Genomic DNA, 24,676 nt, shown 5'->3' with positions numbered 1-24,676 from the left:
AAGAAAAATGGGAAAATCTGTTTCCCAGCTGGGAGAGACTTCAGTCACTGGCATTTCAGTGATGCTCTGAAAGGCCATGTCATAGGCTGTTAGAGGAATTGCAGAGGTGCTAGTCATCGCATAAATCAAGTATTGTTTTTTCTATGTCTTTCCAGGTGATTAGAGTGGATGATTGTCCCCAGAACACCCAAGTGAGCTCAGAGCCCGCAGAGATCAACATCTGGGATGAGCAAGAGAAACACAGCAAGAACTGGCTCACTGTGTCTAACTTCAGGCAGCTAAGTATGTGAAATTTTGGAGATGATGAAATTCAGAACAGCTTTTAAAAAGAAGCAGTAAATAAAAATTTTAAAATGCAGAGTATCATCCACCACTTTCACCTCATGCCATAATTTTTACAGAATTAGATTTAGGTTGCATCAGCACACAACTTGGTTGTTTGCTGTGTCATTGCAGAGGCAAAAGGGACTTAGGTTGGATGGAAGATCAGTTAATTCTTTCTGGGAGTGCTGCCTGTCTCACATGGAAGATAGTGGAATACTAATCCTCAGGAGTAAGTGGGAAGCAAGGAGGATGATATCTTTGTCTCCTTTCCTGAGATGTATTCTAAAATATCATCCTGGCTAATTGTAAAAATCGTGAATTTCTCAGGGCATTTACACTCACAGACAGTGCTGTGATACTGTATCTGCTGGCAGATCTTCTACATGCATTATTCATTACTCATTGCTCAGTAACACATCCACCAAAGGGAAGAAATGAATTCTGTATCATCTCTGTTGGAATGAAAAGGGAATGGCATTCTCACTCTTTTTAAATATTTCTCCAGCTCTTTCATTCTCAGAAATCCTTTGCATAGTTCGTCTTATCTTTTGGCTTTGCTGTGATGCGGCTCACTGGCTTCATCCTGTGAGGTGCTGCAAGAAGCACCATGGAATGCTGTGACTCAGCACAGCATGGTCTGAGGAGGGCTGCACTCTTCTGAAACCTGCTGACAGAGAACAAAACCAGTCCAGTCTAACCCTATGAAATTCTGTTACTGCTTTTATAGCCCATTATGCATTTGCTGGGGCAATATGGTATATAGGTGTTTATTTTATAGCACTGCATAGGTGTTTAGTTTGTAGCAGAAGAGCTGTTCATTTACACTCTGGAAATAACTGACACCTCCTCTTTTGGCTAGGTTTGGAACGTCTCAGTTACATGCACCAGAAAATGAAAAATCAAGACATCGGTAGACATACCATACCGTTCTGTGATTACCTGAGGCATCCTCGAGAGGTAAGACCTAAGATTACACATCCTAGTTCATAGCTCTGGCAGGACTCAGTCCAGGGTAGCTCTACTGACGTCCCTGGGCTTGCCACTATAGGTTCTTTGTCCTGAAATACCTCTTGAGAGAAGAGGAACTTTGTTGTCTGCTGGCACAGTGCATGTGTGCGAGTAAATGAATAATTTAACAGCTGTTAACACTCTTTAAGATTATTGAAGTAGGATATTAAATTATTGAATCACAGAGTGGTTCTGCATATGAAGAAGTTGATCAGAACTGATGCATGTGTTGACGTTTCATTAGGGAATGAGTGAGCACACAGTTTGGTCTTATACCTGTAGGCAGAATTGGTTAGTGAAGTAAATTTTAGAAAGTTAGCTACATAGCTCTTAATCTATCACACAGAGATAGTTATTTCTTACAAAGTGGAAGTTAAATAATGATAATAACTACAAAGCTTAGATTTCTTAACCACTGGCTTATAAACGCTGTATCTAATTATTTATCAAAATTAATTTACAGCTCCATAATGCAAAGGTCCTCTGCCTATGTAAATCAACATAGGCTCATTGTGACTTTGATGGAGCTAGACCAATTTATATTTCCTGAAGACTGGGGGCAGAAACCTGGATTACAGAAACTTCCATCTCATTTAAAAGCTAATGGAAGAAAGTGTATCTATCTTTCACTACATTGTGTAGGCGTATCTCAGAGGTATGAAAGGAAATTAACAAAGAATAAATTAAGAAAAGGAACTGTGAAATAATCCTTTCCTCTTCCTTTTTCAACAGCTCACTTCCTTGTTTGTTTTACTTATAGCACTCTTGTTTACTAAAACGGTCATCTTTAAATGGCTAGCTTATTTTTTACAATGAATGTGGTTTGTTTTTTTTGATAAGGAATAAAAACAAACTATATAGTTTCAGATCTACTGCTCTGAGTGCTGTAGAATTTGAATCCCAAATACCAGGAAAGAGAGCTTGAATCTAAATTTTAAAAGATGACATTTTTCTTAGGGATGGGGGGGGGGGGGGGGGGGGAGTGGAAGAGAGAGAGAAGTAGAAGTAAATTACTGATTTTGTATTCTGTAAAACCTGATCTTGTATCTGTGAAACACAGGGTCAGACAACCAAAATAAATGTACAGTCAGGAAAACTGTGTGAAGGGATCAAATAATCTGGTGCTTCAAAACTCATATTAAGATGTCTTGGGTAAAACTCAAGGATGGGATTTTTAAAGTTCTCAGAAAAATTCCACTGATTACAGCAGGATTGGAGTTAGGCTGAAACTAACCACTTCCAGAATTCAAATTATTTATTCTTTCAAGATAGAACCTCCAATACCTACTGAATAGCTATGGCCTCTCCTTAAGTCCTGTCTGGGTTATGCGAATATATATATATATATGAGATGTAGCAATGTTGCTGCATCCAACTGTTCCAATTGAAGTATGATCTATTTTAAAGAAACACTTTTTTTCCTGAAGTGGTGCTTCTCAGATTTACCTACTGAACACCAGTGGTTCAGAAATCCCTTCTGATGGGTAGCAGGGAGCAAAGCAAGGTTGTATGTGGAAAGGTTTTGGTTTTGTTAAAGATTTTTTTCATCTGCCAAGCAAACTACAAGGTGAAAATATGAGTGAAATAAGAAACCAGTGAGTTAAGTTTCAGATAATATTCAAAGCTGAGTTTTTAAACTTTGTCATCTTTGAACTTTTTGGGCGGGCTCTACTTCTTTTGAGGATTAAAATCTGCCTGCCTACTATTCAGAAGAACAATCCCATTTCTGACTAGCACATTAGGAGGACCCAATTTTCCCTAATACTGCTGGGAGTTTAAAGACTGTTTGAGTACTTCAACTGTAACAGCTGGAAAATCTGTGATCTAGGTATCACTGGAAAGCTGCTCAGCGTGTTACCTTCTGTTACAGAGGTTTAGGGTGCATTTTATTTTCAACAACTGTAAAACCTATCCCTAAATTGGAATTTTCTAATATAAAGAGAGTTCTGTCCGTATTAGAACACACTTTTGTGAGTGTATTGTTGTATAGGTGGATACCTGAGTATTTTATTTATATGTATGGGCACAGGATGAAAAACTGTAATTCGAGCGAATTAGTTCCATTTTAGTGTAGGTATGGCAATGCTGTGATTCACCTCCTTGTCAGTGTCATTATTCATGCTAACAATAAGCATATCAATATCTTTTCAAGATTGTACCTTTATGAGTTGTGTAGGATATATATGACAGGGATGTGCATATTTTACCAGTAAAAGTATCTCTCTTCTTTGCAGGATGTGAGTAATAGCATATTTGGAGCCACCAACAAAAGTAATCTGAACAGGAACTCTTTGTATGTATTATTAGTATATTGAGATATTTATCACATGCTTTTAGAAAGAGACTTCTATGCTTTCTGCAAGTTTCCACTTCAGTTCTACAGTATACTTAGGATATGAAATTGGTGTGAAACAAAAAGTTAAGGCAATTCAGTCTGTTTAAGTTTCTTTAAATTAAGCCTTATCAATGATAAAGAAGATCCATTTAAATGAAGTGTGTAATTTTAGGTGGAATAGACACCCCTTTTTATTCTAACAGTAATCCAATTTTCTAATTAAATCACTAAGATCACCATAGCTTCTTTAACTAGCCATTATTCCAATCTAGTAAGCATGAAAAGTTGCATTTGCTTTTGCTGTGCAAATTGAATGTTTCCTTTTTTAATAATTAAAATGCTAGCAGCTTCTGAAAGCTTCTCTCATTGTCTGATTAATCTCTTTCATACTGAGTCTGCACTTTTACAAAATATTTAGCTTGGTTTTCTTGATGTTTTTCAATAGTTATTAAACTTAGATTGTATTTAGTGCAAGTATAGTGATTTCAAAAGTGTTTTCAATTTTATTGTGGATTTTTTTATTTTTTCCCCAGCTTGATTGATCATTATCTTAATAGTGGGGGTAATTTTTTCCACATGCAGCTTTGTCTGTATGTTCCTTTTCCTTTTCTGTCTTATTTTCTTAAATTTATTTTGTATCTCTTTTACTTCATAACACTGTGGTTGTAATAGATAGAAGACACTAGAAAGCTGTCACATACTGTGTGCTTTCACCGTGGGAAGAGGAAAAAAAGATAGTGTTTTTTACCCATACTGTGGTTGGCTTTTTGGTTTTTTGACCCAGTCATTTATAAGCAGTAGGCAAACTGTATACTCTCCAGCAGGACATATAGGCCTGATTCTGCAGCTTATTCTGTTGTCTTCACTGGATATCTCTGGTCTGTGAGGTGAATCATATCTTCTGTCTTTTGTAACAAAGACTGCTTTAACATTAGTGCTGATGCTGTAGTCTTTTCTGCAGCCTTGCTAATCCAAAGGACCATCAGTTAAAAAAGTCTATTTGTGCAAGCAATGGTAATGGCATATGTAGCTCTGAATACATCTCAGCATTGATTGAAAAATGAACAATTATGTATGTAATTCAAGTGGTCTTTAACTGATGCTGTTATTGCAGTGTAAATGAAATATCCAGCAGTGGCAGAATTGTAAGAGCAGTTCAACATAAAGAAGAAAAAGAAACATGCAGAAAAATGTGGCTGTTCTTCAGTAACAAGAGTATTTGCTGATTGTTGTAATGAAAAAAGTTGCACTGAGGGTTATTTTGTTTTATGATTCCCAATCAAGCCTTGGTGAGGTTTTCCTTCACATAGATCACATCTTTTTATATGTACCAGTATGAGGTTAATGACAGAAATTTTGAAATAAAGTATCAAATATTTGCTTTTAAACAGGTTGAGAACTTCAGAGGAAGCTGACAGTAAGTTTTTGGTTGCTTGTCACTCATTTTAATTCCTCTCTGCAAATCCCACTCAGACAATTTTGAAGTACAAGTCGAAAAGGAAGTTGATTTACTGTAGCTGAAGGGTTATAGGAATATGATCAGCTACTGTTTCATGTGTTAGTTGCTATTTCATACTTTAAAGTGAAAGGTTTTTTTATGAGGAAATATCTTCCTCATGATAACTGCAAAATCTTAAAAGAAAAAAAATTTTTTTTACTCTAGTCTGCCCAGTAATGTTGTCCTCTTCAGCAGGAAGAAACTTTTAAGATGATGGTTCTGCTTTCATCCCTGGCAGTCCAAGAGACCTCCTGAGTTAAAGCAGGGTGTATACCTGAGGATAGATTGTGATGTAAGATTTTCAGTGTATGCTTGATTTTTCAGTTTGCAGTTTGGTGTAATTCCTCTGTTTATGTGGTTTTCCTGAAATTATGGAATCAGTGAAGGATTGAATTTGTTATGATATTGCCAATGAAGAAATTCAAGGTTATAGTGAGGAATGACCTTGTTCCACAAAAGTAGAGTGCGAGTTAACTTTACTTGTATTTGTTGCCTTTTAGTCTACCTTCCAGTTTTCCTGACATGCCACTTAGCCATAAGAGGCTGAGCAGCTTGGCATCTATCTCTTTTTGAGTCTGGCTGTGGTGCAGAAATTAGTTGCTCTTAGACTCATCTCCCCTTCAAGTGCTGCTCTTTCTGGGTTGTGCACAAAATACTGCAGTGCTGAAGCACACTGCTGCATGCATAGTAACTGGTGGAGCTACTCTCTAAAGCACCTCACTGCTTTGATTAAAATCCAGTTTTCCCATCCTCAGAAGGAATGACTTAGCCCCCATTCCCCTTTTCATGTTAGTTGTTTTACAACATATGAAATGTAACAAAGCTAGCTGGGTCCAGCAAGAAAGAGAGCAAAAGCAACCTTGAATCACCAAGGGCACTCAGTGGAAATGCTGCGCCTTCCCCCAACATCTATCTATATTTTTTATTTAAGATCTCTTTTGCTAGAAAAGGGAATATAAGCAAATAAAATACACCAAGAAGAAAAGTGTAATGTTCAAATATTTTGATGAAGATTCAGTTTTGATTTTTATTTTATTTTTCAGAATTAAAAATAGTACAGTATACTTATTTTCTGAAGTCTGGCATTTTGAAGGATTGTCTTCCAACAGAAAAAAGTGATTTCATCAGATTAATGGGAACATGCTCATTAATCTTGGTTTTATTATAAATAATTTTTATAAAACAAAGATTTTTGGACCAGATTATCTGGTGGTGCCTCTTAAATGTGTACCCACATAAATTGTTTGTCTGTTTATATTTTAACAACATTTCAGATGCTGTGGGTTAAAGGGACAGTATTATAACTTTGGTGTCATAGTATAGTTGATGGAATGCTTAATGACTGAGAATGGAGTTGGAAAAATCATGCCTTTGGGAGGCTGTGAAGCATGATGGACAGCAAAGTGCTTTTAATATCCCAGAGGTGTAATTGGCTTAGAGAAGCTACATGTCCTTGAGGTTAATATCACAAGTTTCCCACCATTTCCCTGAATAAATAAGTCATCTGGCTATATTACATTGATGACTGAAATCTGCCAATACACTGTACATTATAATGTAGTTAAAGCCTATTAGTAATTCTCTTTAGAATGCTGAAACAGTAATTCTGATTAATCTGTTTCATGACAAACTCTGGGGTGGAAGGAATTAAAAAATCATGCATTTACGTCTGCTACAATAATTAACGTAATGATCCTTTAAACATTATTTCAGATATCTTTGCCTGCTTGAAAACATCTCAAGATCTGCATCATCACTACTCAGGTAAGCAGGAGGCACCAGAATGATATCTGAGTAATTTAACAAATTAAAAAGAACATTAGTTCCTCCCTTGTCATCCTGTGTGATTTTCATTTTGAAGAATTGCACAATTGTCCACTGCTAAGAAGGTTCTATATTAATTCATGCCTAACACTCCAGTGAGGAAATTATGAATTATTTTCTTGCTGCTAATTGCTCCATTCTGGGTATTTTTGGCAAATCCAGAGCAGAATGTAGATAATCACTTTCAAAATATCATGGAAACAATGAATAGAGCTCCGATTCCTTGGGGGGCAGGAGAGGCACTCATTTGTTTATAGCTGTCACTTACCCTCATGCCTCCCACGTCCTCCTTTGTACTTTCTGGAGTTGGTTCCTTCAGTTAATTGGTCCTGTACTACTTAATCTGTGTTTATATACCTATGAACTCCTGGAAGTTTGGCAGGGAATAAATCATCTGAATGCTAATTGCCTGCAGTCCTGTCTTTTCCTGAACTGAGTATGCAGATGTTCCCACAAGGCTTGGACTTCAGTTTTTCCCGGAGGAGAACGGAGCAGAGCTTGCCAGTAGATGTCTCTATTGCCCACAGGACTTGGCCTCCTTTAAAGGGAAGCCTTGGGGAAACCAGAAGCATTAGCAGCCTCCTGAAGTTCAAAAAAACTATGTGGTTTTCATGGGAATAACACCTCCTGGTTTGTAATCAGTGTACAGGAGTAATTTCTCTGACACCGTGGCATTGTTGCAGTGATTAATTTAGCTCTCGTTGGGCATGCTGTTTGAGATTATGTAGGACTTTTTAGCACAGATGAGAGTGATTTCAATCATGAGTTGACAAGTGTCTCGAGGTCTCCAGTGTAAGGTTTTTTTCCTCAGGAAGATTGGGATACAATTTAGCCAACTATGCCCAAAAGTTAGGTACCAAAATCCTGCAGCATATATGTCTTATGCGTTATTTTTGCTGTCACATTGTGCAGGCAAATGTGGTGCTGCCTCTTGGCACACCCAAAAGAACTTGAGCTTTGACTCAAGTTCAGCAGCTGGTGCAAGTCCACTTCACGTTGCTTTGCAAGTCTCTAGAGTGAGTGCTGGCAGGCTTTGACAGACAGCACAGTTCTAGCAGCTCTGCTGTTCATGTCCTTGTCACTCCTGTGCACTAATTTTGTGACTAGAGCATGTGCATAGCAAGGCATCAAGGGAGGACCTTGATTTTCAGTCCATGCCCCAGAACTATTCAGGCAGGTTAACCAATGTCTGTCAAATTTGGAATATGTAAGCAGTGTTGAAGTGGAGTCAGAAATGCAGATCTGCTGAAATGATAACACTGATTCTTGGGCTGACATTGCATGGGTCCCCTTTGCTCTCTCCTTCTGGGCTAAATAATCTCTAATTAATTTCTGCTCAGAGAATTAATCTTAAAAAGAAGGACAGGTGGTGTCCATGCTCTGGAAGAGCCTTTTAATTGCTCTGCAGAGAACCACAGCTCTCCTGTGGTTCACTCTCTGCTTTGGATGCTAGTTTTGTCTTCAGCCATTGGATAGGGAAATTAGGCAGTCAGCCTGTAGCATCCAAGTTGCCTCCTTGTTCTAATCTTACTCTCTTTGTGGTTTTCTTTACATGTCTTTCCTCCTTCCTGATAACACAGTCAGTGTGGCGGCAAATCCATAAATACTTAGCTTGTGCTCTGAAGTTTCAGAGGTGCTTGCCTGAGAAATAAGCCATCAATTAGGGACCTATAATAACATTACTGATGTTTGGCGAGGAGCCCAGATGAAGAAACTGTGCTCTGTGCAGGGGAAGCTTGTATTTTCCTGTTGTGCCTTTCTAAATCCCCAGGTGCTTCTGAGCCTCGTGAGGCAGTAAGGGCAGCTGGGGTCAACACATTATCACTGGCACAGTGTGAGTGTTGCTCCACTGGAGCCAGCAGCAGGAGGAGATAGCCACAGCCCTTGGTGGAAAGAGGAGGATGAAGAGTTAGCAGAAGCAGTCCTTCTTGCTAGGGTGCAAGGGGCTTGTCTCAGAGAGCTTGTTTCCTTGGAAGGAGGGGGATCAATGAATGGGAAAAAGAACAGCTGCTCGTGAGATACCATGGGCATGCAAAGGAGAGTTGCTGGCTGGGTAGAATGGTGATCAGATTTGACACAGGAACACACTGCAGCCTCCTTGGCTTTGTACACTACCATAAAGTGCTGCCAGGTGCTTTTGAAACTCAGCCAGCTTGCTGGTTATTCATTATAGCAGTGAAATCTATGTTGTTTGCAGCTGTTGAAAGAAACAACTTAATGAGACTTGCCCAGACCATACCATTTACACCGGTCCAGCTCTTTGGTGAGTACCAACTTCCTGGTCATGTTTTTTTGCTTTATAAATATTCAGTGCATTATCCTTTTAAAGATTGTGTTTAAGAAATTTTCTTGGATTAGTTTCAGCAATTCTCTCTAACAGAGATGAACCAGAATCAAATTGTAGTCATGCAGTAATTTAGGGAATTTGGAGGTCATCTGCTCTAGCTTCCTCTCCAGCCAATTCAGATCAGGTTGCTGAGGGCCTGTCCAGTTGCATTTTGATATATCTATACATGGATATTGCTCAGCTTTGCTGGACAATCTCTTCCAGTGTTTGACTGACTTCATTGTGAACCTAGTATTTTTCCCAGTATATGTGGAGGGTTCACTTACTGTAGCTTGTATCTGTTGGCATTCATGTGATTACTGTCAGCCTCAGAGATCAGTCTTAACTCCTTCGTCACTGTACCTGTGGATACATTAGGATAGCTGAAGACAGCAAAAAGATTCCCTTTAACCTTAATACCTGCATTCTCTCTCTCTCTCTCTCATATTGTGTGGATATATGTATAGGATATCCCATCAAGAAGAAATCCATGTATTGGCTGAAATGGCACTACTCCTGTACCTGGTACAGAAGACTTGTAGTGTACCAGGGAAAAAAGCCCCTGTGCTGTAACTGAAGAGTGGTAGAGAATAATACATAAATCATTTGGAAGAGTTCTGAAAGTAGTGTGCAGTATTGGCTTACAGCAGCAGAAGCTGCTCAGCCTCTAGGCACTTGAGATCTAGGTGTCTTCTTTTCAATGGGTAGAATATTTTGTGTCACAGCAAATAATTGCTGATACTTGCAGCATCATAGGATTTCTTGGGACCAGATTGCTGCAGATAATTAATATAGCTATGAGCATATTGAACATTCTAATCTTTGAAGCTCCCAGGAGACACCTTTCTAGGTATTAAATTGTCAAAAGATAATAAAATGAAGAATTCATGTAAGATTAAAAAATGTCTAGTTATAGTATCTTTATTCAGGTCTCTGCCTTTTATATAAGACACTGGCTTTTCTGTTGCTTTATTTTAAATTAAAATGTGTGCAAGTTATGGTGTTTGACAGCATCTACATTTGTGGTAACTGGTGAAGGTAGGCTCAGGAGTAGGGAGGAAATCTACTAGTCTGAATCCAGTTTGTCATTCTTTATGCCATACTTTGCCATTTTGCAGATGTAGTTACCTCCTTACACTTGCCAGTAAAAACTTGTTACCGACAAATTAACATTGCGAATAACGTGAGTTGCAAGAAGGAAAGCCAGGCTTAAAAAATCAGTCCACTTCTCTATTAGTTTGGAAATGACGGCAACAGAAAGGTGCCTTGTTTATGCTGTGAGAGAGGAATGCTATTACAACTATATAGGGAAACAGAGTGCAACTGAGTTAAAGCTCACCAGATTTGTTCTGCTTTCAGAAAAATGTTATTAGCAGGAGCAGAACATCTGGAATTTTGTGCAGTACAAATAACACTGGAATGTCTAGAAAAAAGACAAATCTTAGTTTAAAACACCAAAACTGTAACCTTCCTGTAAATTTGCTTTAGCTTGTTCTCCTAGGATTCCTTGTTCCAAGGAAAGTCATGTCCTTTTCAGTATAATTTCCCTGGCTCATCATGGACAAGTCACTGCTTTTGAAACAACTCAGCTGTCTGCCTCAAAAGGTGGCACTTTCCAGCCCTTTAATTTTGTAATTGATAACTATTACAAGCTGTGTGTGTTTGTTTGCCTTAATTTGTTGTTTTGTTTTTGGGTTTTTTTTTATTGTTAATCACAGTCACAAGGAAAATACTGTGAGTGTTCCATGAATCCTGATTAACTTAAAACAAGTCTTATTAAAAATTCCCCTTCCACGTAAGTGCATAAACAGAGGAAGCCACACTTGGGGTATTGAAAGTTAATACACTGGAGATAAAATGGCAACCTTTTAAAATTACATACTTTTAAAGTTCAACCATCTTTAAGTACTTAAACTGTGGCAGATGAGATTGATTACACAGACCAGAATGAGCTTTGTTTGTGTGGAAGTCTCATGGAGGTCTTAAATTCATCTCTGTTTAGAGACTTTGGGCCACTTATCACAGTAGATCTTAAGCAGAACGTATCTAGTAAGTAGTGTAAGTTTAGGCTGGGGATGTTTCGACACAGAAGAACAGTAATGATAAAAACCTCTTTTTTGAAGTGTGGCTTACAAAGGTGTGTGAAGTAGTACTTTATTTTAAAGCACCAAATCAAAAGGCAGTTCTCTTCTGTTTCTGCAATGTGTGACTTCTGCTAACAAAACTTCCTTGTATTTAAGCTGGAGAGGAAGTGACGGTCTATCGACTTGAAGAAAGTTCACCTATGAACCTTGATAAAAGCATGTCTTCCTGGTCCCAGCGTGGTATGGCTGCAATGATCCAGGTCTTGTCACGAGAGGAGATGGATGGGGGTCTGCGGAGGGCCATGAAGGTCATTTGTACTTGGTCTGAGAATGACATATTGAAGCTGGGACAAGTATTTATTGTGAAGTCTTTTCTGCCAGAGGTGGTTCAGACTTGGGAAAAAATCTTTCATGATGGCACAGTGCTACATCTCTGCCTGAGGGTGAGTTCAGACCTGAAGGCACACTGACTGGTCTAGCCTCATGTGCCTTAAATATTTTACTGCTTACATGTGAATGTCTGCAACGTGGTTGGCATGTGGTTTGATGGTTCCTTTTGGAAAGGAAAAAGGTTTTGTGCAAGATATATCTCCCATTTGTAAACAGTATACAATCATGTGTGTATGTTTGTTTATTTGTTTTGACAAATTCATGGCACCTTTCTTCATGAAAATGAAAGTGAAGTTTATAACGTTATTTTCTTCAGGAGATCCAACAGCAACGGGCTGCCCAGAAGTTAATCTATACCTTCAATCGAGTGAAGCCTCATACTATTCCCTATACTCCAAGGTAAAATTGCTATCTTTAAGTATTATGTACCAATGATTTATCTTTTCAGCTGTGTCCCAGGTCTAGTGCAGCCTCCTTTCCCATTGTGGATAGAAATAGCTGCTGCTTAGACTGCCTAATGACAGTTAATCAACTTTCTAAGAGGAAAGGTAGGCAGCTTTGAATTTTGTCTTTATAGCTACATGTGGTTGCAAAGTAAGCTTCATAGTGCTGTTCATTAGATGTAAGCAAGAATTGCCTTTCATACAATTAACAAAAGACAGTTTGATAAAGCTCATTTACAGTGGGCTGGAGTAAATCAGATTATGTTGTTTGTCCATAAACTGTACTTCCTGATCAAGTGCTTTGTTCTGAGAGTTATCAAACCAAGAAAGCTTTTGTGCTGTCTAACATTTGGTACCTCCTGCTGTTCGAAATGCTTCAGATAGGGAAGATGTGGGCTCCTTTTTTGGTATATTTACTTTGCATAATGCTGTGTGCTGACTGTGAGGGTGTTCATTACCCTGCCAGCTCCTGGCAGACAGCATTTATATCTTCAGGTTCCTGGAAGTTTTCCTCATCTACTGCCATTCAGCAAACCAGTGGCTGACCATTGAGAAGTACATGACTGGGGAGTTTCGGAAATACAACAACAACAATGGGGATGAAATTACTCCCAGCAACTTACTAGAAGAGTTGATGCTGGCCTTCTCTCACTGGACCTATGTGTACACCCGTGGTGAGCTCCTTGTCCTGGATTTGCAAGGTGAATGCTAGCATGAGATCAATATTTGAAACAAAATGAAAAGCAATTCTCTCAAATCATACTGATGAGTGGGCCAAATTCTTTTGTCGTTTACATACTGGCAAAGCTTAAGAAACCCCTGGATATCTATTGTACGGCGTAAATGAGTATCCACAGAAACACTCTAGATTTATGTAGGTGTAATGGGAAGATAAATTGACTTCAAATATGTCTAGGCTGAGTGACTGGACAAAAAAGCAGTTATATAAACTGTGCAGGAACATTTCAGCTAGCTCCAAAAAAGTACTCACAATTAAGATATTTTTATTAAGATATATAAATAATTCAGAGATTCAAGTGTAACCATGTATATACACACTTATTGTATGTGTGTATCTGTCAGAAGAGTATGAACTGCTCTTTGTATTTTTTAATTAATAAATCTGTAAGCAGATTACATAAGCTGCAAACCTGAATGCTAGTCACAAAGTATGGTGACTCCTTCAAAGAGCATGTGATGACTTTACTGTACATGTGTAAGTGGGAACATGGCATATTTTAAAGAGATAAAACAGTTGACAATGTTCAGAAGATGAACATCACCCGTCAAACAGTACAAACACTATTGTTTGCCACTTCTGTCAAGGGAAATATGTATGGGTAGACAGAGACTTAACATATTTAAATTATATAGCATCCAGAAGTTATGAATTACAAAAAGCCATGCTTATTATACAAAATATACCTATAATTCCATCCTTGCCTTCATTTGGTTTTGACTGCACATGAAAAAAATACAGAAAGAGTAAGTGTGTCTTCACCATAGCCTACTGGAATTTGTCTGAAGTTTGCTTGGGTTTATTATGCAACTCTTGACAGTTCCAAACCAACTGTGTTGGCTCAAACATGGAGAATTTAAACACCTATGTAAATCTCATCAAGACTGGAGCTTCAGTTTCCATCTCAAACAAACTGAAATCTGTTCTAGTTTTAGCCTCATAGTTTATCTTGCAGTTCTGTAATCTGGAGTTTAGGAAAAGTGCAAGGATTGCTGCTCTTGGAGTTCTAATAGAATTAATCCATAGCACAATTTATACCACGGCTGTCTCCACAGACATATACACCACACATAATGTATGTATAAATAATTAATTAAACTTAATTATTTATTTAATTTACCACATGTCTAATTTACATCAATTGAACTTACCTTCATTGAAGAGTGTTGCAGTTTGGGGGTATTTCAGTCACAGTATGCTATTTCGAGAACTTTACTGATTTTCATTGCAGGGTATAAACGTACCATTGGTGGCCTCTTGAAATAAAAATAATTGCATATCATATGATCATAGACTTTTTTCATTAGTGTAAAAGCACAAATGATTTCCTCAGAAGAAAAAAGCTTTTTGGCAAAATGGTAGTTTGTTATCAGTTTGGGGAAAACTGCAACATCGGTATCATCATTCAGGTATCAAAATTAAATTATTTATTTAATATCCTTCCATGGTCACCAAGAAGACAAAAAGGGATAACAGACCCAAGCATTTGCACATCACAGAGTTGTGGCTTATTGTGTTTGTTACCTTGCAGAGAATGAGTATCTGAGTGTAGATCTATTGATATCAGTAAGATCCACATCTGATTAAGAGCTTTATTCCAACTTAAATGGCAGTGTTATGGTTGGTCACAATTTGCTTAGTTGGTTGAGCTTCAGCATAATATTTAGTGCATTTGCATAACCCTTCTGTCTATATATAAATAAACCTCAAAGCAACTGAAATCAAGACTGTAATAAGAACTCTATATGTTTGCTAATAGTTAACAGATTTTTATACTTACAGCATTTTCTTTTTAATTCATGACCACTTTAATTATGACACTTCAGGGTCTACAAAGAAAATGGAAATTGGGTTTTTTTAATGTGCCAGATTACAAAATTGTGACTATCTTCCTTTGTAACCTACACTGTTGATTTTGTTGTAGGTGTTGGGGAAAACCTTACAGATCCATCTGTGATTAAACCTGAAGATAAAAAGTAGGTTTCTTTCTGATGAAGTTATCTTTCACTTCAGATGTTCTGCCAACAGTCTGTGTATTTAGGGTGGGTTTTTATGTTTTGTGTGAGAGATTTAATTATTTTCATTTTTCACATGGTGTTTGGGTTGGATGAAGATGTGATGGCAATGGAGAGAACACGTCCTCCACTGTACTTTGGAGGACTGTGGACTTGGGGAGCTGTAAATGTCCCAGCTCTCAACATGGAGTGAGCAGTCTGTGAAAGGTAGGGAGAGTCTGTGTTGCTGTGCTGGGAGCCACGGGAGTCTTCCAGGCTATGCAGGGAGAGCAGGAATGGGAGACAGAAGCCTCTGCAAGTCTCTTCACAAATTTTTACTGAAGGGGTCTCAGTAACTTAAATGTGGCATTCTGGTTTCCCCTGCCTGGTGGGGCACTGTTTCTTGGAGAATATGGGGCCACAGTGGCTTCAGAGGGTGAGGAGAGGGCCTGTGGATCTCTGATCTGTCCCATAGGTCCTAGTGGTGCATTTAAGCACGCTGCACATTACGGTTTCAGAGCCTTGATGTGGAGATGGTAAATCATGTGTGGAAACTTAATAAAACTAGAGGGGCTACACAGAAGCAGCAGTCTGTCTTCACACGTCAGATTTCAGAATCAGAACCATGGCCATTCTCTCATTCTGCAACCTTGCTCCTTTCTGGTATTTGCTGTAGCAGGAGGAGAAGCAGTGGTGTTGATGGTTGCTGTCCTGCAGTGTCCTCTGGGGAGTCTTCCTAAACCCACACATCTCTCCAGCTGTGCCCTGGCATCCCTGCTCCTCAGCTGTGTTGTGCTCAACTTGGCTCCCTCTTCCTCAGTTCATGTCATCTGATTGAAGGGGTGTCTCGTGTTTGGAAGTGAAGGAAGATGAAAGTATGAATAGTCTGATTTAATACAAAGGCCAATTAACTACAGAAATATCAGATGACTTGCCTAGAACTCAGAACAAGTTAATTGCAGGCTCTTAGTTCTGGGACCATTATTAATATTTCATTAATAAGATTAGTAATAAATGGCTGTATTAGTGTTGTACGAATGTTTAATTATGAATGTAGGTGTATTTGCCATATAATATTTATTTTGGAAGCAACATCAAAAGTATGCTAAGCACCTCACAATGACAAAGTCTTTGCCCTATGTAGGTCATACAACCGTGACAGAAGCACAAGGATAGCTTAAGCTAGAGAGGCAGAGAGGTCAGTCACGTAGTTGTTAATTAGATTTTAGCAAATATTTTTAAGGTATTACTACAGATCTATAAAAGTGTGGTTTGCTGCTGTTCAAATTGTTTTTTTATATCTGTGATACCATAAGCTGTTACTGTACATAAGTAGTTACTATTGAAGACTGTAGCAGTTTACCACAGTACTTCACATGGCCACTCAGGTTATCCTCTTTAACATACAAATAATATTTATCTACATTATCTTGAGGTATATGTCCATTAGTGTACTTCTGGATTATTTTTGTTACGAAATAATTTTGTTATGCTTACTACAATTTGATCACAAAGATCTTATTTTCAGAACTTTTTGTTGTTTTGTTTTTATCATCTGCAAAACAGTCAACTCCTAGCTAAAGAGCAAGTGTTGATTAATTAATCAATACCAGCTTGATTTTCTTACGTTCAGGGAAATCTTCAGAACAGCAAGTAATGAAACTATGTTGTTTTGATTCAGGGATCTAAAGGAATAAAGCAGTGAAATTGTGGATGGGTTCTGTAAGCAGCTGGCTGATACACAATTCTAAGAAATGCTTTCTAAAATAGTAATAATGGTAACAATGTGAAGGTAGTCTTTGCTTTAACCTTCAGTTGCTCACAAGTGAAACATTTCTGGCAGGAGCAAGATCTGTTTTAAGTTTTCATTTGGAGGTATGTGTGCTGCCTTAAAAGTTGCTTTGAGCTCACATTCTCTTAGAAGCCCAGGAGAAAATAGATGGCATCTGACTGACGGAGCTGATTCAAATTTTAGCACTACTTACAGTTAAATTATTTATGTTTTGCTTCTTTAATTCCATTGATTTAGTGGCTCATGTCATTATCTTGTAATGAGTCTTTTCTTTCGTGCATCCTGCATGCTGTCTTGAAATGGACTTTGTAATGGCAAAACGTGACCTCTAGCTCTGCAATAGTGCATTGTGTCTTAGTTTTGTATACGGTACCAAGACACAAATAACAGATCTGTTTGGAAAGTGTGCCTGACACTGTGACATCTCAGACAGATCTGAGCTGATGTAAATTGGTGTAAGTTCATGCATATTTAACATTAATTGAAGATCTTCCTATGTGCAGTGCATAGGATGTATGAAGTGATAAAATGATACAGGTATAATATTCACGGAAAGATTTCCTTTAAAAGCAGAAGTAATCGAGGCACAGCAGCAAGGTTGTGACACAGTGGAGTCCCTGCAGACTCCTGTACTGCCAAAATGTTGGGAAGGTTTGCCTTATAAGCAGTAGTCTGGACGCTCTTTTTAGCATGTACTACTTGCCAAATCCACAACAAAGTCCATGCAGGTAAAGCTTTCACAGACACTAGGTGCAGAGTGTCTGCAGAGCAGATTCAGAGATGAGGAAAATAATGGGCTGAGTTTCAAACTGGAAAGAACTGATGCATTAGGCCTGCTGAGAGAGGTGAGAAAAAGGGCGCTGGCAGTCAAAAACCTCATTACAAACGTGAAAAGGAGGTGTCAGAGGTGCTAGGTCTCTTACTCTCCCTTTTGAAAGCTCTCAAGCAGATAGTGACTGGGCTGAAGGTTTTAGAAATGAGTGGAGACCACATTCTCTGAGGCTATGCATTAGCATGTGTTTCGAAGAAAAAAATCTATCGAATTTTACTAAGCTGTGCACTTCCAGCCAAACAGTTTACAGTTGAATTGCTGCCAGCAGACAAAACATCTGCATGAACTGTAGAAACCTGCACAATGGAAAGAGGCGAACTGCAAGCTAAATCTACAAAAACATACCAAATAAAGTGACTTGGGCACCTCCCTGGAAAGGTGCTACTTGCCATAAAGCACCCCACAGGCCTTTACCTTCCACCAGTAAAGCCCTGTAAGTGTCAGCGTCAGCTTTGAGCATTTGTAGCTCTAGACTGTAAGGAGCACTCTGCATCAGCGCAGTCTGTATTGTCTGCCTGCTGGTCAGAACCAGTCTGGTATACTCTGGTAGGCATTTATGGAGCATAACTGCTAGGTAAGGTCCTGCACAAAAAGGAGGAACATGTTTAATTTTTTTAAGCCCATTGGCTCACAGTAATGCACCAGCTTGGGAAATAGGAAAGCTGGGTTCACTATTTTTCTCTTGGAGACAAAATCAGACCTTGAATAGCCAGGAGAGTGGTCCTGTTTATAACACACCTGTAGGGTTAGGAGCAACCCGAAGAGTTCAGCTGGTTCTTCTTTTCTGCCAGGTCATTCCTGGCTTTACAGGTGTTGTACAGACAAATCTAAAGGTCCTCCAAGGATGACTGTAAAAACTTTCCAGACCATTTGATTTCAACAGTTTGCTATCATTACTGTCTGAAAGATTTTTCCTGATTTCATTCTTGAAACATTTCTTTCTGGTCCTGTCTACTGTCAACACAGAGAAAAAAATTTCAACAAGCTCAAAGACTGTCCTCTACTTATTTTTTTTTCTTTTTTTTTTTAGCCTACCCTGTAATCTTTTCATGTATGTCATGATTCCTAGATTGTGGGTCATTCTTGTTATTTTCCCAATTTATCCCCATATTTCTTGAAATAGTTTTCCAAATTTCAATGTAGTATTCCTCTTGAACCATTGCTGGTGATGGGTAGAGAAAAAAGATTGCTTCGTATATGTTGCAGACAGTACCCCTGTTTATCTCACAATAGTGTAAGAAAATTATCAGTCTGTCTCATGCTATTTTCTGCACTTTGCATGGAATAACAGATCAGGGGAAGTATCAGAGTGGTTCTGTAGCCTTGGAGTTACTGAAATCTTCTTAATTTCCTATGCCTGCCCAAGCAGATACTTAAGTATGTTCTATTCTTAAGGGCATTTTACCAGATTTTACCAAGGAATAGAAATGGCTATATAGCATCATGTCATTTAAAGTGTATATATGGCACTTAAATGATATTTAACTTCTTTCCTTGTCTGATGCACTAACTTGCAGTAAAGGCTGATTAGATGAGTCCTTCAGATGATCCAGGAGATGGATAGTCTTTAGTGTCTGCCAGAAATTAAAGAGGTACTAAGCTTTCTGTAGTAGTTTTGGCTAATCATTGCTTTTCTCCTGTGTGAAAGGGAAGAGTGTCATATTTGAAAACTGCTTTCTTTAGAAAGAATATATTTTGTTAGTGTGGATTACAGATTGATTTTGAGAGAGTTAAAATCTTTTTCTATAGCTTCTCAGGGCTGTAATTGCTTTCAGATTTTAAAATGTGTTGTTTCCACTCTGTATATCATTAAAATAAAATACTAGCGTTCATAAAGTTTCTTTGGAAGTGTTTCTTGTGTGCTGTGTTCCATGATGTCTAGAATGTCAATTAAATTCTTGAGAATAATGGTGAAACAATATTAAAATTAATGAACACTGATCTTTCAGACTACATTAAGAATCTGTTAGAATTATGTGGTACTTCTAATACATGTGTGGGTATAGCTTGCTTCTGTTTGTAATTGTGGCAGCTTCATTCAGAATATGCAACGCACTTCCACAAATGGATCTTCTGTAATGTTGCTGAATTGGCCAGAGTGCAGACACATGGAAATGAGCATAGGGAGAAGCCAATAAATTTTAAAGCCTTGCTTGTCAGCAGTGTACTGTGTTATTTTTTCCTGTGCTGCATATTGATGTAACTAGGGCTCTGCCTGCTTTTGGTGTTCTGTTCTTAAATAAGGTAGAAGTAAGTCCTTGCTAGCTCTGCTTTGTTCCTAGGTGCTTACCATCAAAACCAGAACCAAACCATTTGCTCGATGAGAATGAGTGGTGGCTGCAACAGAGTCACGCAGATTCTGGCATATATTGTCTAAATGTCACTATGGCCAAATTTCATTTGAAAATTTTTTTGAGAACTGCTGCGTCTCTTCTGTCTTCCTTTAGAGTGTCTCTGAGATGCAGCAGGAAAGAGTAGTAGTGTGGGAAGTTTTCTTGTCCCAGAGCTAAGGAACTTGTGATGTATGCTAAGCTTTGATTGTCTTTATACAAAAAGCTGTTATCTCTGATCCAAAAAATAGGAAACATTATCATCTCCCTCCACTACAATTGCTTTGAGTTCATTGATTATTTAATAATATTTCTTCTAGATCTGGGAAGATGGTATTTGGACCAGCAAACCTAGGAGAAGGTGCAATAAGAAACTTCCTCACAAAGCATCGTTGTAACTCTTGCTGCAGGAGACTGAAACTTCCTGGTATGCAAAGTAAAGATTAATTTTTAATCTTTGTATAACTTTTTAAGTGCAAAGTAAAGGCCTAGGCTTGCTATAAAAACAAGAACCAAAATTCTGTTGAGCTGAAAGATTATAGCAGGCGCAATCCCTCTGTGCAAAGCCAGGTATGATAATACTGCTCTTTTACCTTGCTTTTTTGCCCAGCAACCGTGTAAGTTTGGAGCCTGTCAACTTGATATTAGCATTCAGCACGAAGACTTGTATCTGTTGAATTGTTTCCTTTGCTTTGCAAAATGGTAGCTTGTTTTTCTAGGGTCACCACTACAGATAATATCAGCAATAATTTTTAGAATGAGAAGGAGTAACAATCAAAAAATTGGCACTGCATTAGCTGGGAAAAAAACTCACTGGCTGTTTCCGGGCTGTGGGATTGTGTCTTATGCACTGCAGCCCTGACCTCTCTTCAGCTGGATTGCCTGTTGTTCATGTTAAGATTTGATAGAATGTGCTTCTGTTTGATGCAAGGCAGATTTTAAACCCCAAATAGATTGCTATTCTGGATGAATTTCCACCCACCTTTTTTTTTCTAGGAGAAAGCTCCTTCCTTTCAGTGCCTACAAGGAGTAATAATTGCTGCTTGAATCTGAAACAGAAACTGAGTGTTACTGGTTTTGATTATTTGTGTCTGTGGCAGCTAGAGATAATAGATGGGAAGATCAGCTGAATGAATTACGGTCAGGGAATGCTCATGCATATCAGCTCACACTGTTTTGGGTCCCCCCAGGACTCTCATCCACCTGGCTCTGATTTGTCCTGCTGCAGATTTTCTTCCTTCTGGGAACAGCTAACAGACTGCCACCAGTTGCCGGGTTGGACACTGCCTGGAGTGTATGTGCTTTTCAAACATTTACTTGGCTACATCATTGAATTTATTTTCTTGCCATAGATTTGAGAATAAGTGACTACACACTGGAAAGGGTTGGTCCAGCCTTTGAAACAGAAATGAAGACAAGCACCAGAGGAGCTGGTGATGCAGATGCGCCTTTGGAGTATGATACACGGCTGTGAAGCAGTGGCTGTGAGCAGAGCCCAGGTTTTGTGTGCTCAGAAACCTGCCTCTTATCACTGCCATTGGTCAGTCCAAAAGAACAAAATGCAGGTGCCTGAGTGCAGCATCTGTCTGCCCTTGACAATCCCTATAGGCAAGGATTAAAAAAAAAAAAGTCTGTCTGTCTGTGTGTCTATCTTCCTTTACTCCCATTCCATGCTCTTGTGCTGGTCTTTCTCATACAGTTCAGTGAATTGCCAGTGATTTTTTTATTTTTTATTTTTGAAATGTGGATTATGGTTCCAAACTGTGCTTTCTTAGGAAAATTAGGAAAATGACTGTGACAAGCGTATTTCTAAGGTGGAGTGATTTGCTGTTTCTCTGCTCTTTAGTAAATAACTGAATGTATACACATGTACAAATAATTCATTTTCAGAGGCAGAGCTCAGTCAGCCCAGTGCTCACTTTTCCTTGGGCATAGGAGACTTTCCAGGAAATTACTTTCTCTTTAATGTTGATTTTGACGCAGAGACAAACCAAGAATATATGAGTAATGTACTAGTGGTTTAAACAATAGTCACTGATATAGCAGGTAGAGTGAAAAAGTTTGTGGGAACTTCACCTTGAATTCTTTTCACATACCAAGAATAAGTTGAACAGTGAAGGGTTAGATTATTGAACCCACAAGCATCGTTGACCTTTCTTATTTTGAATTGATGAAATTGATAAATCTATAATCTTTAATACAAACAGAAAGAATAACCTTGAGTGTGGTTCCGCTTTTAAACAGGACTAGCCTTTCTTTATAATATTTTAGCTTCAAAATGTTTTAACGTAGTTGGCAACAAAGATTTTAGAAGTCACAAAGAATAATATGTTCCATTTGGTGTGTAACTTCTTGTTGTTAATATTGGGCTGTATGTAGGACTTTTGTCTAACAGTGGTGCAATTATATGTATGCTTTTTCAGCGTTTGTATCTGTTTCTATTGATGTCATCTGATTTCAGAAGTTCATAAAACAGAAAAATCAATTCTGTTCAGTGTGATTTTTGTAGAATAAAGATTGAAATTAAGTGCTCATCAGAAACATCTCTAATACAACTAGTGTTGTATTACAGATCACATCTATCATTAAAGTAACTTCGTACTTTTGTATTGAGTAGAAATAGCTAACATCAAAATTAAGTCAACAGAAACTTTATACTTGAATAAGAAAATCATATTTCCACCACAGTTGATAGTAAATTTTAATGCAGAAGGGGATATTTGTTATGATCTGTCATTCATTTGATATATTTAAAGATTGTCTAGTTACATATAGGAATTGGAAGTTATACATTCCCAGTTTTCATATTGATTATGATATTGATGGTGGCATTGAAGTAATCGCTTACACTATGTTCAGCTGAGATGTCTTCAATTCCTGAGAACATCCTGAAAAGATTCTTCTTACTTTTTATCTTTTAAAAATAGTTTTATAAGATTATTTTTGTGGAAACCCCCTACCTTTCTCTCTATTAGTTTATACTATTAAGTTTGCAAAAAATATTCGTCCCTTTGGCTTTTTTGGAAGCAATTAAATTTATCGGAAGGCTTAGTTTGCCTGTGAAAGATACTGTTTAATTGCGTCTCTACAGAATGATGGTGAATTTTAATCTCTTTGCTGGTAAGGTAGTAGTTCTGCTACCAGTGATTATTATCTTAAAATTTGGCTTTATGGAGATATGTGCTTATGCATACATATATGCTTTAAAGACAGAACTTTCTTTAAAGGATCTCTAACGTTAGGATCTTTAAAGTTAGTGTGCCTTTACATTCTGTTAAATTAAATGACACATAATTATGTCTTTAAAGCCAAGGATAATATAATTCCTACCCTATAATAGTGTTGTTTTCCTCAATCATTGCTCTGAATTCTGAACACATATATATTAGACAGAAAAATAAACTCCACGCCAGGCTGGACCTGAGCACCTTTTGTTTCTCTTTACGTTTTGAAGGTATGCACAAGTCATACTTCAGATGACCTTTTCTTAACAACCTTCTTGTTACCCTCAAGAGTAAGTGACTTCTTCATTCATAGCAATACTCATGAGAATTCTTACAATATATAGCTCAGCGTAGATTAATCCTATTCCTTCTTGTTAGTACCTATCAAGGTATATAGTACCTTCCTCTCAAATCAGGGATCCTTGCAAGATACTAATCTGTGTTAATATATAGCTGCTACAAACATGTTTGATATTTGATTTTGCTCAGTGTAAACTATTGATGTGATGGAACACGAAAAGGAGGCATTTGAAATTGTTCTATTGTATATTTCTACCGTAGCACTAATTTTTCCATGCATGGAGACACCAAATTGAAAAATTCCAGTGATTCTGCTGGTTAATTAATTTTGCCTCACCTTTCTTCTTGCATTTTTATGGGAAGGCTGATTCACATTTCACTAAACTATAAATCTGGGTATTTGGTTGAAGATGTTCCCCCTGCCCCCCCCCCCCCCCCCTCCTTGTTGTAGTTCAGTAATAAATCGTAAAGAAAATAGTGTGGAAAAGTTATTTTTATTTCTTTTGAGTGTTTGGTGTTTTCTTACTACAAATTCTGTACATTCTTTAAATTGTCTTTTGATGTCTAAATACTGAACTCAGGTTGAAACTCATGCCAAATGAAAACATGAAAAAAACCCAGAAACCTTTAACAGGAACAGCAATAAGCCTGTAGAATGAAAGATAGAGAGGACAGGGTTCTTCCTCTAGTTGCTTGACAACTAGTGTGGAAGAGGAAATCTTGTGTGTCAAACTGTAGAGTTTTCTGATATTAGTTTCAACTTTTGTTTTTGCTTAAAAGCACATACTGGAATTTATTTTATATATCTGGTGGGCTCAGGAAAAGAAGTCCTGATTACTTTCCTCAAATAAGTCAGGCAGTAAAGTTCTGAAAAAAAACCAATAAACTGAAGCCAAAGTATTTATAAACTCACATTTTAATATGAGCTTAAAAGAAGCTTACTTAGGAATTCAGTTGAGATTACTGGAAGCAAAATGTGTTTCTGGCAGCTGCTGCATTGGAGATGTAGCTTAAACATATGAAAAATATTCAGAAATTGCAAACCTCATTCTCAGGAAGGCCTTTTTTCACTTCTTTTATTCATACTTGTGGTGTATTCGGGGTTATTCATTTATTTTTAGTGCAATAAAGACAGAAGGGATATTACATCTGTATTTTCTATAGGTGGATTTGTATTTGTTGTGGTTTTGTTGATCTATTTCATACTGTTTCAAAAGAATAAAATCACATTTT

The 24,676-nt window shown here is 37.8% G+C and overlaps 1 protein-coding gene across 1 annotated transcript in view; it reads left to right on the top strand.

Moving 5' to 3' along the window:
* TRPM6 (transient receptor potential cation channel subfamily M member 6) overlaps window positions 1-22,404 on the top strand; it is a gene marked incomplete at its 5' end in the record, with an annotated part of 71,436 nt that extends 49,032 nt beyond the window's left edge. The window contains 12 exons of the mRNA XM_037374204.1: window positions 156-282; window positions 1,184-1,281; window positions 3,567-3,625; window positions 5,059-5,084; window positions 6,879-6,929; window positions 9,187-9,252; window positions 11,556-11,842; window positions 12,106-12,188; window positions 12,728-12,933; window positions 14,896-14,947; window positions 20,240-20,346; window positions 21,272-22,404. Of these exons, the coding sequence (XP_037230101.1) occupies window positions 156-282; window positions 1,184-1,281; window positions 3,567-3,625; window positions 5,059-5,084; window positions 6,879-6,929; window positions 9,187-9,252; window positions 11,556-11,842; window positions 12,106-12,188; window positions 12,728-12,933; window positions 14,896-14,947; window positions 20,240-20,346; window positions 21,272-21,393 (1,284 nt within the window). The remainder of the gene's footprint in view (window positions 1-155; window positions 283-1,183; window positions 1,282-3,566; window positions 3,626-5,058; window positions 5,085-6,878; window positions 6,930-9,186; window positions 9,253-11,555; window positions 11,843-12,105; window positions 12,189-12,727; window positions 12,934-14,895; window positions 14,948-20,239; window positions 20,347-21,271) is intronic.
* Between the last annotated feature and the right edge of the window lie 2,272 nt (window positions 22,405-24,676).

The sequence above is a fragment of the Falco rusticolus genome, chromosome Z (genome assembly GCF_015220075.1).
Source record: "Falco rusticolus isolate bFalRus1 chromosome Z, bFalRus1.pri, whole genome shotgun sequence".
Classification (NCBI taxonomy): domain Eukaryota; kingdom Metazoa; phylum Chordata; class Aves; order Falconiformes; family Falconidae; genus Falco; species Falco rusticolus.
The sequence above is the reverse complement of the archived record's forward strand: the minus strand, read 5'-3'. Positions and strand labels throughout refer to the sequence as shown.